This window comes from Castor canadensis, chromosome 5 (assembly GCF_047511655.1).
Source record: "Castor canadensis chromosome 5, mCasCan1.hap1v2, whole genome shotgun sequence".
Classification (NCBI taxonomy): domain Eukaryota; kingdom Metazoa; phylum Chordata; class Mammalia; order Rodentia; family Castoridae; genus Castor; species Castor canadensis.
In genome coordinates, this window is record NC_133390.1 from 6,268,673 (window position 1) to 6,285,733 (window position 17,061).

The 17,061-nt window shown below is 44.1% G+C and overlaps 1 protein-coding gene across 8 annotated transcripts in view; it reads left to right on the forward strand.

Moving 5' to 3' along the window:
• Erg (ETS transcription factor ERG) overlaps positions 1-17,061 on the forward strand; it is a 227,253-nt gene that overhangs the window by 186,373 nt on the left and 23,819 nt on the right. For all 8 annotated transcript variants that reach the window (XM_074072635.1, XM_074072639.1, XM_074072638.1 and 5 more), the window contains one exon: positions 5,018-5,169. In XM_074072635.1, the coding sequence (XP_073928736.1) occupies positions 5,018-5,169 (152 nt within the window). The remainder of the gene's footprint in view (positions 1-5,017; positions 5,170-17,061) is intronic.

Genomic DNA, 17,061 nt, shown 5'->3' on the forward strand with positions numbered 1-17,061 from the left:
TTTGGCAGCACTGGGGTTGGAACTCCAGGCTTCATGCTTGGTAGGCAGGTGCTCTACCACTTGAGCCTCTCCACCAGCCCCTCCACCATGTTTCACGTCTGTGAATGAACACTGCCCATGTAGATGTGCCACATGAGGTCATTCAGTGTGGTAGTCAAGAACTTGAACTCAGGACATCAACTACCCAGGTTCATATCCCAGTCCTTCTACCACCGGCTGTGGCCCTGGACAAGTTATCCAGTCTCTCTCTACTTCACTTGTAACCTTGCTACTTACTGCTTAATAGTACAGCCATGCATCACTTAAAGGCGGGGCACCCTCTGAGAAATGTGACCTTAGGTAATGTCATGTCTGTGTGAACATCACAGAGTACTGACATGAACATGGTACCAGGTGATGTAAAAACGAGACCATCATTTTGTTTGCGGTCTACCATTGACTGAAAAGTTCTTCTGACTCTACTGCACGGAGTCATGTGGATGTGTTGAATTTACAACAACAGCTGACATGTAGTGTTTATCATACACTGGGCGCCTTCTCAATACCTTACCCGATTATTAATTATAATGGTAATACAGGAAGAGTTTGGAGCCTTCCCTAGCTTGTGTAAAGAAATACTAAGTGAGAACATGAATCAAATATGACCTGTAAAGATTTGTTCACTTATGTAAAATGCATGAGATACTCAGAGACATATTACCTTATTTAATGTTGACAATTTATATCTAGAAATTAGGGGCTGTGGAAACTAGAGGAATACATTGCACCTCTTCAGGGTTTTTCATTTTTTAATTATTCATTTATTTTTTATATTTTGACACCAATCTCTATGACTGACCAGTTTTTTCCAAAAGTAGTGTTGACAGCCAGCCAGTATGGAAGACTGGCTGACCACATGGGCTTGGATTTCTATACCTGAAGTGGCAGAGAGCTGTGTGCTTGGGGACACCTGCTTTATCACCACCTGAGAGTTCCTAGGTCTGTTAGGAAATGCTGTGAAGGATGAAACTCCCTATTTCTTTCAGGAGAAACCCTGAGAGAAAGTTCTCTCAAGGCTCAGCCCAGGAAAAGCTTTGCTTCTTTGAATAGCTCCTTTGTGTGTACACCTTGAACCTCGGAATGGGACTCACTTCCTGCTTTGCTTTGGTCTGTAGAAATCTCAGAGGTAATTTGGTGCTACATCTTCAGTTCATTTGATGGGCTGCTTTCATCCCTTGATTATTTTTGTCCGTGTTTTCATGTGTTTATATTCTTTATCTTTATTTGTCATTTTATTTATATGCATCTTATAATCCTCTTCAAATTTTACATGTTTGAGGACAGGTAGAAGATTGAAATATATTCCAAGCCACCACACGTACACATGCATAAAACTCCAGACTTGCTGAGGAAATTGGGAGTCTGCTCCCTAGACAGCTGACCACTGGTTTATTCCAGTTAACTTCTGAGGCTTGGGAACAGCGTCTTCAGTCCTGATACTGTAATTGTGACAAGCCAGCTGTTCTTGGCAGTGCATCTGCCTTGTCACCTTAACCTAAACTTAACAAAATTTCCAATTTGTCTGATATTCTTTGCCATGCTCTTGTGCCATTATTTCAAAATAGTAGTGTGTTCTGAGAAATCGATGCTGAGATGTCAAGGCCTGAGAATTTGACTCTCCAACTACTGTGTAAGAGTGATTATGTTTAAGGCCCAATAAAGTGTTGAATCAGGCTGTTGTCTCTGGTTATCGGAAGGGCCCCAACTCTCCATCTTCTTCATCTTGAAGGTCAAAGCACCTTTCCATCTTATTCCTGTGTTATCTAGAGTGAGAACAATTATGCCCAAATGCCATGGAAAAGTGAGATTGCTACAGAGGCTGAACTCCTCAGTTTGTGTGGTCCAAGGAGTTGTCAGAAATTGTGCAATTCCATCCCAGAATTCTTCATCCTGAGCCAGCCTTCCCGCCCTGGGCTTCCTCCACCCAGTGTGGAATTCGCAGCAGGCTGTGAGCAGAGGGATGCATCTCTGTGCCCAGACTCTCTTCCCTCCTGCTGAGGCCACATGTTGTATGGGATTGTTCAGACCAGTGTGCTGCAGCTCACAAACAGAACCCAGACCGAGCTCACGATGTGGATCGGAGAATGTGGTTAAGATGAAGTGACAGTGTCTTTGAGAGCAGTATCTCGAACTGTGCGTATTTTTACAATAAGGAAATTTATGTCCCAATGAGACGGATACACGTGCCCATTCGCCAAGCATGTAATGAGCCTTAGAATTTCAGCGGCACTGCCGCAAGACTCTGCCGAGAATGCAGAGTCTAAAGGTCTGCCTGCTGCTCTTTGCTGTGCGCCTTTCAAAGCAATGCTCGGATCGTGCAGATCTGTGATCAAGTGAAGGACACGTGGTCCTCAGATCTAGGCAGCAGTTGATGCAGGTGGAACTCCGGATGTGTGGGAGGCTCCTTGGAACGTGGGATGATGTCACTGCAGTGCAGTAAGCCCGGGACAGATTCCCAGTGTGCCCACCTTTCCTGGTCACATCTGGGCAGAGCGATAAAGGTGTATTTATAGCAAAAACTTTAAAGAAACGTGTTTCAATTCTCTGAATCATTATAGGATTTCTTTTTCTCAAATAAGGCAGGATCTGAACAGATAGTAAATTAACTCTTCTCTTCTGGCCCTCGTTCTCGTTTGTATCTGTGTACACCTCCTGCAGTGTCACAGGCCTACTCTGCTGAGGGTGAGCAGTCCCCTAGGCTAGGACACTGTGTCAGAATGACAGCTGCAGTGTGCACACTAAACCTGAGTAACACTGGGTCTGGGGAGTTCTTGGTGCTTCCCTCAAGTTAAATCTCTTTTGCCTTTCAAGGAGAGTGTTGGCTTCACACTCTGCAGGTGTTTTCTGCAGGACAAGAAGCAAGGGGTGAGTTGAGGCCTCCCTTACTCCTGTCAGGAGTCCCTTACTCTGTGCTCAGCACCCACCTCTGTGAAAGGATGATGAGATGATGCCAAAGACTCAGACTGAAGACCTGGGGCTGCTGGAAGGGCATGGCCCACTGGCATTAATGCTACTCTGCTGCCATTAAAGTTGCCAAGGAAATTAGCAAGGGTAAACAAAAATCAGACTAGAGCAACTGGGACTATTTAATGACCAGCTGCTTTGGGTCCAGTGTGTCATTAACCCTGTGGGGTGACTCTCTTTTTTGGGTTAGAGTTGTCCTAGGGTTATTTTAAAAACCATTTGGAATGATCAAAACTGTAGCTGCATTCTATCTTCTTCCGAAACTAAATGGAAGTTATTTCCAATGTAAATACAATGAAAAAAAAGATTATATGTTTTTTCATTGCTCTATAGTTATAAATTCTGGAAAGAGGTTCTGGTGAATTTCATTTTACTGTTTTCTACAAAGAAAGCTGGGGTCAGAGAACATAATGAGATTAATTGTGTTTGGTGGTTGCAAGATGAAAACCAAGTAACTTTACAAAGTATCGCCCGTTTTATGTGTTTATACATAGTTTAGGAAAGCTCTGGCAAAAGTGCATGTTAAGTGCTCTTTGTCTGTAGATCTGATGACAATCTGTTTTGATGCCGTGGGAAATCTTTCCTGATCCATGCCTCTGTTCTTGTCCTCAGAAATGGAAATTAAGACATTAACAATTACAAGAAAAGGGGAAAGGAGTTGGTCTCAAGGATCCTTAGTGTCTCCTATTTTCAGAATTCTGTACATTTCTCTGACCTTTAATTTTCAGATGGTTAACCTTCTTGCTGTAGAAGGAAGACTTGATGGTGCCTAGTATACAGCAGGCATTCAATATAAATTGCCTCAGTGGATGAGTGAATGATTGAATCTAGACTTTATAGCTTTTGGGTACTGTCTTACCAAGTCTCTCCAACTTCTCTTCCCTGGGAAGAGGCAAATCCACCAAAGTATTCACACTTTGTTCAGCTTGTGGAATTTTCCAAAGGAATAGGAAACCAAGTCTCAAGTGAAGATACTCTGTGTTTCGATATTAGGATGGGTGTCTTAGAGATTTGTTTGAAGCCAGGAAAAATTGCATCAAGAGGAAGTAAAGCATGCAGTAGACAGCATTGGAAATGCACAGGGCGTGCTCCCTGGGAGCCCAGATGGTTATTTTTAAACGTCCTTCATGCTAGCAAAGCTGTTAGCGTGCATCAAACAGGGCCACAGGTGGGCCTCAGTCCTGGGTAACCCTGGCCATAACCTCCATCCATAGGTGGTCACTGCTGTCCTCAGTGTCAACACCAAGCTCCCTCCATAGGCTGCAGACTCATGGGCAAGTGATACTGAGAGGGAGCCTGTACCTGAACTCCTCAGAGGCTCAAAAACCACTTCCAGGTCACAAGGTCAAAAACCACTTCCAGGGCACAAGGTCGGCCCTTCCTGTCTACCCTCGCTTCAGCCTCATTCACTGTCACATGGCGAGAGCACACAGCAGTAACCTGCTCCCTGCAAGTGTTCTGTCAGCTGCTGCAGACCAATTTTGCCCATGGCTGAAGAACTAGAAGCCAGGTGGCAGCTTTGCTTCTCCGTGGTGCCCCATGCACTATCCAGCATGGACACCATCTTAGCCTGTGCAGGCTACCAGGACTGGAGCAACTGTGTGTGCATCTCTCATGGCTCTGGAGACTAAGGTCAAAGACTAAGTCTAAGGTCAAGTTGACCTTGGACACAGCAAGATCTGTGTCTGTTGAGGGCTGTCTCGTTGGGTTGCAGATGGCCGAGGGGACTAATCCTACCGTACCCCACCCGCGTGACCTCATCTAACTCTAATTTTCTCCTCAAGCCCCAAACATCCCAGTACATCTCAGTACCGTTACATTAGGCTCAGACCTTCAATATATGCATGGGGGAGGAGAGACACAAATATCCAGGCCATACAAGCCTGGATTTGACCTGCGTGCCTCTCTCTTCCTTGGTCTCTTCTACCCTGCCTCTTTGGCTCTCTCTATCACAAGACCTTGGAGCCTCACTGGATGCTGTCATAATGAAAGAATTTATCTTCTTCCCCCTCAGAAACTCCCCAGATGAATGCAGTGTGGCCAAAGGCGGGAAGATGGTGAGCAGCCCAGACACCGTGGGGATGAGCTATGGCAACTACATGGAGGAGAAGCACATACCACCCCCAAACATGACCACCAATGAACGCAGAGTGATCGTCCCAGCAGGTCAGATGGTCACGAACTCCCTCTGGTTAGCAAAGCACGGTGGCCCTGAAGGAGGGAGAGGGTGTCCCAAACTTTGCTTCTCCTTGCGTGGGGCACTGGTCATGCCTCTGGTGTCTAGAGCAGTGGTTGTAAATAGAAGCCACCAGGAGTCTGTCCTTGTGGGGGAAGTGTTCACTGGGTGCCCTTAAAGTGAGAAAAATAAGGACAAACACACGTGCACACTCATACACACATTCACATACATGTGTGTTAGGTTTTAAGAACATCTGAGGGAAGTTCTCACATCTGAGATGACTCACAGCTCTATTTTGACAGGTAAGAATAAATAAGCATACTTTTAGAGAGAGGGGGAGAGGGTGGGAGGAAGAACGCCCAGGCAAACACAAAACACATGCATTTTTGTGTGTATATATTTGTGTGTGTGTCCTTGAAAAGTGGCCCTTATAGAGAGGAATTTCTCTTACTCTGAGATTATTGGGTATTAAAATGTCTTTTGTGAAGTACTAATTATGATGAACAGTAGGCCTGTTTGTTTCTCAAACTTTCTTATTCAGAAAAGGATGGAAGCTGACTATTGCTGTCTTCCATGTTCTTAAGATCTAGAATTCCAGTTCTTGCTGGCCTGTCATGCAGACTCTAATGACCAGAGTAATTACTTCTTCTCCGCAGAAGTGATTCAAGCTCAAGCTAAAGGAACAGTGTTCTTGAATGCAGGGGAAGTGGCCAGAACTGCATTATTTAGCAAAAGTAAAGACAGTCATAGAGTGAGGCAAGGCTCCTCAGGTGCACACGGCCTAAAGCCAACCTGCACTAACCGTCCTCCCCCGTAAGTGCTTTCTCGGTGTTAGGGGTCCTGGTAAACCTATCTGAGTCACGGTCTCACGCGAGCTTGGACGAGGTGTCCCTAGCATCATTCCCTGCTCAGGACCATGAAGTCAGGGTTAGTCTCCTGGCTAACCGCTGTTTCCAAGGCCACACAGCAGCTGGATGGCCAGGTGAGGATGCCCTTCCATCACGCATCCCTGTCACCCAGTCACCCACCATTCCGCCTCGGGGACTTGGGCCTGCTGTCACCTCAGCTTGAAACCCTTGATTCCAGGTCATTCCACATCTCTGATTATTGCTCTGTACTAACATCTCTTCAGAGAGGCCTCTCCTGACCATTCCTGTTTGGAGTAGCTCCCTACTCCACCCTGCTGTGTGTCATCCCCCCTTGGTCTTGTTTTCTCTGTTTTATTTGTTCTTATCTGGCATAATGTCACATTCTGATGTAAACATTTTCATCTCCCTCCTTCACTGGCACATAAGCCCCTCACCAAAAACCCCTATTTCCAGGGCCAGGTGCAGTGCTGGCCTGCAGTAGGTACTCTGTGAGCAGTAATGAGGGGATGGGGACAGAAAGGACATCAGCCCCTTGGGCACACTGCTGCACTGTTGCTTCTCCTTGTCACAGTGGAAAAGAAGTACTTGGGTAAGCTTCTGTGAGCCCCATCTCTCTTGGCCCCAGGTCTCCTGACTCATGTATTTGATGTGTCATGGCAGACTGGTTCAGATCTCTTCCATGTGGGATCCCCCTTACCCTGTGTAAGGTCACGTCCAGGTTGCTCCTGTCAACTTCCCAATAGAAAAGTTTGAGGTAGTGCAGTGGACCCGCCAAACATTGCACGTGCATCTGCAAGCTGGTTCCTCAGGTTTGTCACCATGTGGGTTTCGGCAAACCTTGAAGCTGACTAGATGCAAAGGCACCAAAGGGGGTCATCCTTCAGGAATGGCCCTTCCCTGGGCTGTTCATAGGTCACAGCAAAGGTGACGTCCCCATGTGCCTTAGAAGAGGGCAAAAGTGTTCTTAACATTTATTGAAAGGCAGGTGACAAATATTCGGAGGCCATCCATTTGGTTTGGTCGTGATAACTGAGCTGTGTATATGAGGCCACCTCACTTGCCACAGTGCCTTAGCACAGGAGACAGCCCTCTTGAATGGGAATGCAGATGTCTCAAGTGTACATTCTGGATGAGTTGTTTCTAAAACAGAGCCCAAGAGCCCAAATGAACCTGGGGAGGGGGCAGGAAGAGCAAGATCTGCTCCTTCATGAACAGGTTAAGGTGGAAACCCAAAGGCTGCCACTCCAGCCCCTCCTCCTGCACCTTGATCCTGATAGATACCATTTCTTTGACTGGGGCAAAACAAAGTTTTAGTTGTGTGAGAAGAGAGGCCAATCTGAGGGGAGGGCTGGAGGAGTCTTTCCTTGCTTCTGGTAGAATCACAGGTGCTGGAGGCCATCTTGGTGCCATCTTGTCCCAGGTGGTGACATCCATGCGCTGTGAGGTCATCGGTATCATTTTTAATAGGGCCAGACTCAAGTCTTTCCACATCCAGTGTTTAGAAAACACCTGCACAGTAAGTGCTCATTAAATTCTGGTTGCACAGATAGAGCCATGGTTCTGTAGGTGAGCTCAATTGGGTTTGGGTGGAAAGCTATTTCGTTCTCCTGGGGAAAGTTCTCTTTCTGTTCTCTCCTTCAGTTGCTTCATCCCCACGCAGGCAGTTATTCAGTTAATTATGTTGGTTAGAGAGCTCTCTGTGGCTGATTTTGCAAGTTGTGTGTCTTTCAGTTATTGGTCAAGCTTCAGGTATGTGTGTTCACACACACACACACACACACACACACACACACACACACACACACCCCAGCTGCATTGCACAACCGGCGTGGCCATGTGGCTGCAGGACGCCAGGTGTGGCATCAGCTGCAGTGCCTGTCTCCAGCTCCAGCACAAGGATCCAGGTTCCTCACTTGGGCACATTTGGGACATGGAGCACTCTACGCAGATAGAAGTCCCCACCTGGTGCTGAGTGCACCACACTCACAATTGCTACTTGTTAGATACCTTGCTTATTGCCATAAATGCAAATCATAAATAGCCAAATGAGAAAATAAATTAAACCAGAATTCTTCCTCAGCATTTCCTGTCCATCACCTAACGTAGACATGCATGCCCTGGACGTCAGCACAGTCCAGATACAGAGTCCTGAAAGTTGGTGTGCAGACCAAAAGTTGATAAAAGAGAGGACGGGGGTTGCCCAGGTTCAGATGGGGCCCTGGTCTTGGAACTCAGTTTTGACATTTATTTGTTTGAGGTGTTTTGCCTTTACTTAACTCCAGAGCTATAGAGAAACCTGAAGAATATCCCTAACAACAGAATGTGCTTGCATATGTATGTATCATGTACCGTGATTTGGTATATTTATACTGCCTCTTATCTTAGAATGAATTTAAGAAAGTTCAAATAAATATACACAGATGGCAATAGCATCAACTTTAGAGAAGGAATTGTAAAGCAAGACTTCCACAGCGAGTGGGACAGGAAGCTGGGTGCATATATGTCGCAGGCATGTGTGTTGCTCGACTTGCTGTGTGTGGGTTACGTCCCAACAAGCTGGTTATAAATTGAAATTACTGCAAGCAGAAAAACGCGCTTTCTACACCCAGCGCATACAATATCCCAGCTCTGCTCTGATTATTCAGTGTGCTCAGAACTCTCACATTGCCTTATAAGTTCCCCTAGCCTGAGCCCTATCTTATAAAAAAGTGTCTAATAGCTTGTTAGACAGCAGTATTAAATACTGCAGTGACTGTGAAAAATGGACTGATTGCTCTGTGTCACTAGCCCAGGAACAGACTACACCTGCAGCTCCCTTGGTGTCACCTCTGAGCTCCACTGTGACAAATGGCATGAAGCCTAATACTAGGCCAGAGTCTGTCTTTCTGTGCTCCTGTCAACAACAGTCAAAGGCAAGTCGGTAGAACTCGGGACTCTGACTTCCAGGTGTTTGCAGCTCTGCCTCGCCACGGCTGTGAACAGAGCAACGTCTAGAAACGGTTGATTCCCACTGCACAGTGTCCTAAATGTCTGCCAGCAGGACAGTGTCGTCTGTGTGCTGGGTGTGCCTCTGTGCTCACTGGATGATTGTGGGGCTCCTGTTGCTTTTGAGCTAGTGACGTTGGGTCCAGCGACGTGCTAACCAAACGACCTACAAAGAGGAAGGCCCAGTCTTAATCCGCCATTCGTGAAAGTTGCAAGATGCTGACCGAGAGCAACAGGACCTCAGATTTTAGCAGCTTAGAGCATTTTGAAAGCCTTTTCTCTTTCTCCATCTTATTCCCTAAGACAGATAATAACATGTGAAGATCCCTACCTGTTTTTTTTTTACATTTGTACTTTTATTTTTAAAATAATCCTGTCTGAGCACAAGCTCTTGTGAGCGTCAGCAGTTGTCTCAGAGATAGAGTGGCCCCATTCCTTTCCAAACTCACTCTTCCTTCTTTCACTTAATATGTCCCAATCACCATAAATAAAATCCCTTCGAGACTTGCAATCCTGCCTTCTTGGCCTGCAAATACTCACGACTGACACTTTTGAGTTGAGTCTAACTCAGCCCTCCATGCTCAGTCCCTTAGACCAGTCTGTGAGGTGTCCAGCAAGCATCAGGTACCTGGATACAGGTCACCTAAGGAGATGGCCAAGCCGGCCAGAGGTAGATAAGACCCACTACGGGATGCAGTCAGTTAGTGACAGACAGGAGTGTGTGATTCAGAGTGACCCAGACAAACGTTCCAGAACACTTGAGGAAGAGAGGTCAGAATAAACAAGATAGGTCACGAAAAGCTTCATTGATCCCCAGAATGATCTGATTTCCAAATGTGGTACCTCCACCATTTCCCTCTGTGACATCGTGTCCTTTGTCCTTCACTTTGCCGTGCTGTCTTGCATTTCCACAGCCCAGGGTCTTCATCCATGCTGCTCCTGATGCTGATCCTTCTTCCTTTGCCAGAAGATTCTGCTCATTCTTTAAGGCATCTTTGAAATCCACCCTGCCCACAAGGCCCTGCTTAATTCTTTGTCAAATTAATTTCTTCTTTATGATATGCCAATTCTTTCCACCATTTCTTATTTTGTTTCATATTATGTTCTCTAATGCTGCTACATCCTTACTTAAATTTAATTCCACAAAGGATTTGAGATGCCCTATGAATTAAATAAACTACTGCTACAACATGGTACTCAACCTGTTGATTGAATAGAAATTCAGAATTAGTGCAAAGACAATTAAAAATACACATGAAGACGTGAGCATGAAGAGGAAGAATGAAGTCATTCTGACCACAGGCTTGGCCAAGATGCTCTAGTTATGCTTTTGTTATGGCTTTGGGCTTCCTGGCAGCCAAGGTAAAAAAGTGTTTTAGGGAATATAGTTCAAAAAGAAGTTTTATAGGGAAGGCAATGTTTATCTCAGCATGGAATTCTAACAGAAGGATTCCTTGACTATGGGCGGGCTCCACAGAGGCTGGAGGCCTGACTGACTTCCCACCCCAGTTGCAGCACTGTGTTTCGACAGCCTGTTTCTTGTGACATTCAGTAAGAACACTGAGTGAGTTATGTTACAGAACAGCTCAGTGCAGGCAGACAACAGACGTTGGTGTGCATCTTTGATGTGTTTTCATGCAAAGACAGGATTTTGAGTTCTCAGATTGAAAGTTGACACTGTGGCTCTTATGTGATCCTCCTTGTGTATGACATCACTGAGCTGGCCTTGAGGACAGGTGAATAACAAGTAATAGAACATATCCCTTAAGCAGACCCTGCTGCCTGGCATGTTATGGTGTTATCTTATTGGTTATTTACACTGTAAGCTGCACAAGGCCAGGAGCATGTCTTGTACATTCTACATCGATAGAGCAGCAAGCAGTGGCCTGTGACCAGGGACAGTAAAGGTGATTGATGGGCCAAAGGTAATACAGCACAAGCTGGGAGGGAAGCGCAGATTCATGGGAGTTGCAGGATTCATGGGGGTCTTAGTTCAATGTCTTCCTTAAAACATGAGAAAACCAAGACTCAGAGAGGTGAAATGGCTTTCCTAGGGTGACATCCACAGGTGGGTGAGACCAGATCCAGTTCCCAAACCTGAAAAGGGCCTGTGAGTAAAGCTGGGTATGGTGGCTCACATCTGCAATCCTAGCTACTCTAGAGGTAGAGATCAGGAGGATTGCAGTTCAAAGCCAGACTGGACAAATAGTTCGTGAGACCCAATCTCAAAAACACCCAACACAAAAAAGGGCTCAAGGACAAGAGTGCCTGCCTAGCAAACGGGAGGTCAACCCCCCAGTACTGCCAAAAAGAAGAAAAAAAGAACCTGTGAGTGAGACACCACATTGCTTTATCCTTCTTTGTCACAGCACCAAGCATTTCCAAGGACCCCTCCCACTCTGTTGACATTAGGGAACGTGTTTCCATAAACTTCTGTTTAAAGTTCTACTGTGCTGAGTTCAACAACTAAATAACTAAACCAACTAAAACTGAAATCCTAAAGTCAAAGTTAATTGTATTTTTGAAGTTACTTGCTGAATAGTGGTTGAAGAAATTGCCATTGGCTTATGTGTGAGACTCAAGTTTAAAAGACAAGGTTGGGGGGCGGCGCAGTGTCAGTGACCTTCTATTGAGCATGCACAATTGTCAGGCTCTAGGACACACACTTTATAGAAAAGGTATTATCTCCAGTAAGTCCCACAGCTACCCTATGAAATAGGACTGTTTATTGTCCTCAATCAAAACTAGGGTTCGAAGAGAGTTGCCCAAGATATCCTTAGGCAATAATTTGAAGAGCCAGAATTCTAACTCACTTCTGTCTGAAGTGAGTCTCACTTTTGCTTGACGGACAAAAATATCCAGGGACAAACACTAGGAAGTGGGGATGATGGAATGTGTGTTGAATTGTTGTGAAAACTCTGCAGTGCTCTTTCCAAGAGGCCTTCAGAAGGGAGGCAGAGAGAATGCTTAATTCTCCCACAGTGGCAGTGGTACTGTCAGTTTTTCTTGAAAAGCAAAGAGCAGAATGGAATTAGAAGCAGCTTAGATTAAGATGAGTGGCTGAGTGTATGTTCCATGTCTACCACAGATGCTTTGGTTTGGCCCATTCTGCTACTTGTGAGGCAGTCCAGTGGGCCTGGAGTACAGGTTCAGCATCCTTTATCAAGGGTCATGACACCTCACCTGTGTTCTAGACTCTGCCATGCCCTAGCTCTGGGATCTGGGAAGTCACTTAATTTTGCTGTTGCTCAGTTTTGTGTCACCAAAATAAGGATGACCTTTCAGGTTGAATAGCCCTTGGCAGAAATCCTTGGACCAGCAAGTGTCTCTGATCTCTGATATTTTGGGATTTTGGAATATTTGCACACACACTGGGGATGAGACCTCAATCTAAACACAAAATTCTTTCATGTTTCATATATACCATTGTACACAGCCTGAAGGTCATTTTATACAGTATTTGTTTTGACTGCAGCTTGTCAACTGACATCAAGTGTGAATTTCTCCACTTGCCAGTTATGTTCTTCACTTTCCACTTATATTGGTGCACAAATGGTTTAGAAGTGGGACTTTTCGGTTTCAGATTTCCAGAGTAGAAGTTTGCTCTACCTGTAATGCCTACACCATATGATGCTGTATGGATTAACTACAACAATTTGTATGAAATGTTTAAACAGGGCCTGAGATAAAATATTTCAAAAACTTTAGCCCTTCTTTTTCTTATTTGTGTCAAGCATGTTGGAGCAAGCCATGGACTCAAGCAATGGACTGGCAGATATAGGTGTCTGTGACAAGCTGAATTTTTCCACACACCTCCCCCCAAAATATCCTGATGTCCTCACCAGGATCTCAGAAGGTGACCCTATTTGAAAATAGGGTCTTTACAGATTTCATCCAGTTAAGAGGCATTCATTGTTGTGGGCCTAATAAAATAACAAAAAAGGAGGAATTTCGGCACTGACACACAGAGCGAAGAGGATGTAACAAAACACAGGGAGGGGCATGTGACAACAGAGGCAGGGGTTGGAGTGATATAACTGCAAGTCAAGGGACACCAAGGACTGCCGACCCCCCCTCCACTGCCCCACCAGGAGTGGGGAGGAAGCCAGAGAGGGTTTTATCCATGGTCTCAGAGGGAACAGTGGCCCTGCTGACACCTTGGTTTTAGACTTGCAGCCTCCCAAACTATGAGAAAATAAGTTTCTGCTAATCTTAGTCATTTAACTGAGGCATTTTGTTACAGCAATCTCACGCTACCAATACAGTACACTTGTCGTAGTTAAAAACTGGAGTGGGTAAGCGTGTCAAAGATGGCCATGGACTGGGGAGAGGGTAGACCAAGGATGAAACTCTGGGACATCAACATTTGAAGAGGGGACCAAGCAAGACAACTCAAGCAGAGAGAAACGTTCATGTGGAATGTGATAAGTGTAAGCAATGTTGTCAGTCATTAAGGGGAGGCAACAGAAAAAAATAAGCAAAACAAAAATCTGCATCATCCAAACACTTGATCAGCTCAAGAGGAGCTGGGATGATGGCTTCATCCACAGAAATGAGCCACATGACCTGGAGCACAGGATGTTAAACAATTAGAGAACTACATAGAAAATATCAGAATAGCTTTTACATATTAAGAGCATAAAAGAAGGAACCAAACAAATGAGGAGCAAGACATGGAATAGATAATTTTGAAGAAGAAGCAATAAAACTCCTGGATATAAACAAGGATTGCCAAATATTTTTAGAAAACCATCAGCAGACTGGTTAAACAGCGATTTGTGAAAGCTAAAGAGTGAATCAAAGCAGACGTGAGGATGTTACTCAGAGCACAAATCAGTGACAGAGGTGGAGGCTATGCAAAGTGCTGAGTTTGGAAGGTCTGGGTGACAGTGTCCCGTGTTGATCTAATAGAAGTCCCAGAAAGGGGAAATACAAAGAGAATGGAAAGAGATGATGACCACCTATCTCCAAATAAAAAAAGTGCAAGTCAGATCAGGACAAATGAAAACATTTCCACACTGATCTGTTGTACTAAGAATGCAGAACACCAAAGACAAATCTCTTTAAAAGTGACCAGAGAAAAAGACAGACTGTCTAAAAAGCATGACAGTTAAAGGACAGAAAACTTCTCGACAGTTCTCTAAAAGAGAGCACAGAGGTGCTAGAAGAAGTCTCAGGAGTCTGGGAGGAGCCCATAGAGAAGAACTCGCCACTAGGTTTTCAACCATTGTTTCACTACCATGACCCAGTGAAGTGAGTCACCTTTAAATGACTTTAATAAACACCTTTAAATGACTAAGGGAGAATCGTAGGAATACAAAGGAAACCGGTAGTCATTTCATTAAAGTTAAGGATGAAGCATGATATTTTCAAACAAAGAGTAAGAGTTTGCTGTTTAGCTGATCCTTACTTTAGTAATAACAAAAGATTTAATAAAGAATAAAAAAAAATTGTATCCTAGAAGAAGGACTGAAGTCTAAGAAAATTGAAATGAGTTAATGTAAGGGTAGATCTAAAGAGAAAAAAGCTATCAAATGACGAGCACAGCCTCCTGGGTGGGAATAGAAAATAATGTGGCATGAACACATTAGATGACGTTATGACTGCCTGGGCCATGCCACCCTGAACGTGCCCCATCTCCACTGATCTCGAAGCTAAGCAGAGTTGGCCTGGTTAGTACTTGGATGGGATATTAGAGGTGGCCATCAGAACTGGAACTTTCTATGTTCCTTGCATTTCCTGGGGGAAATGATTAAGTTGGTGGTTAAGTTTAGATTTCTTTTAATGATTAATGAGTAAAGAAAGAGAATGGAAACACCTAAAGGAGGAAGAAATAAAAAGAATTGAGAAGATCAGAATCGCAAGCAGCCAAACCAATAGAAAAAGCAAGAAAGAAAGGATTGAAGGAAAAATAGATCAATGTAGTTGGAAGGGAGAAATAAAGAAAAGCCAACAAAGCAAAGTGAATGGAAGCACAAAAAAGGAAGTAGAAATCAGATAGACCGGAAACATACATGGGAACAGGCCAGGTCTGCCATTAAGGCAAAGTGACAGATCAAAGTAATTGTCTCAAATGTGCTGTTCACAGAACCATCTTGCACACACACACACACCAGCAAACCATTGCAATGAAATTTGTTAGTCAAAATCTAATCAAAATAAAGCTGACAAAAGTCAAAATTAGACAAAATAGGCTTTTAGACAGGAAGCATTACCAGAGATAGTAGAAGGCCACTTCATAATGAAAAAGGTTAAATCTTTGCCAACTAAAGAACAATGATAAAGGTAGCTATACCCAATAACATAGCCCTGAAATGCAGGAGAAGTAGACAAAATTTCTCACTGAGAAATAAATCAACAACACTAAAACTATAATAATGTGTGAACATTTCCAGATTTCAACCTAGTGGCTTTTTCTAGAGCTCTGCACCTAACAATTGAGAATGTTCAGATTTTAAACACTCAGTGGACATTTGCAAAAATGCAAATGGTTATTTTGATGACTGTGCCACCAAAAAAAATGCCTAAGAAAAATTTGAAAATTCAATGAGGTTCTTATGAACCTCAATCCCTGCCCAAAGTCAATAAAATTAGAAGTAGAAATCAGTACAAGACAATAAAGGACTCCATCCATCAATCAGAAATTGAAAGGTTCAGAAGCAGTGTGGGGCCAGCCCTTTCCCTGGGATCAAATTTCAATTTGTGGGGTAAAGCTTTGCTCAAGTCTCAGCCAGTTCTCTCTCTTTCTGTCTGCTTTGTAAATTTGAGCTCTGTCCTCCGCAAGAGGCAAAATGTAAAATGTTATTTTTACAGGCTTAAAGTGTCTTGGATGCAGAATGGCTGACTTGCCCAGGGTCTGGCTGTGAAAAGATCTCACTGGTTCTGTGATATGGCTGAGGGTGTATGATGGTGTGCTTTTATTTGTTTTTAAAATTCTAGCCAACTGAAACAGAATCCATAAACCTTTTGGATATTAACCACGCAATCCCAAGATTCAAATCAGAGTTTTCAGAGCGGTGAGCTCTCCCTTCGACCATATTATCACCAGTGAAATATGGAACACTAATGACAGAAATGTTTCTAAAACCCCTGGCCACGTGATTCATCAGACAGAGGACCTCCAAAGGCTATTAAAATAATGTGATAAATTGCACTGTAGTGTTTAAAGGAAGAGGTGGCTCTAGCAATTAAAGAGATCATTTATTTCATTTTAGCAGAGTTTGCAATGCAAAATCTGGTGTGTGGATGCGTTCTGTGCAGTATGCTATTGTTGGCAAAGTGCTTTTTGCATACATATGTCATTGACTTTTTGCTTTCCCTAACACTTCCCTTGATTGCCCACAGAAAAATAAAACCAGTTCCGGGGAGGTGAATGTTTATGCCCAGTAAATGGTGGAATCAGAAGCCAAAATGTGTATATTCTGAGTCTCAAAAGGCTTTCTGTTTCATGACCAAATTTTCTATGCTTGGCAGAATGTAAGACATTTATGTTCCTTAGAAAATTTCAATAATCTGAAATTCATCTATCATGAAATGCAGCCTTCTTAGCAGGTGCTCAAGGCCCTCTTTGATCTGACCCTCACTTTCGTCTCCATCTTCCTCCCCCCTCCCCTGTAGCTGCGCCCATGGAACCCTCTTCTGCAGAGGTGTTTCAGAAAACACCTCTGTTCCACTAAACAACGAGCTTTGCAACTTTTTTCAAAATCCTTGTTGATAATCCAGGTTCTACACAAATCCACCTGAAGACTCTCCCTTTTTTCCTAGTTGGGCATTGGTGCAGAGATGGCAGGTGGCCAGGAGTGGGCCGCAGGGAATGATACCCAGGAAGACAGTGGGTCAACAAATGAAGGGCTGTGTGCTTCATGCTAGGGGCTTGGCTTTGTCCCTTGCAAACCATCCTCTGCTGCACTGCTTTAGTTTTTTTCAGCAGTTGTTTGCTTAGGAGCCCATAGGGCAGAAGTACCCCAAAACAATAAAGGGGTAACCCAGTTTTATGTAATTGATTCCTTTCAAATAAAGCAATTT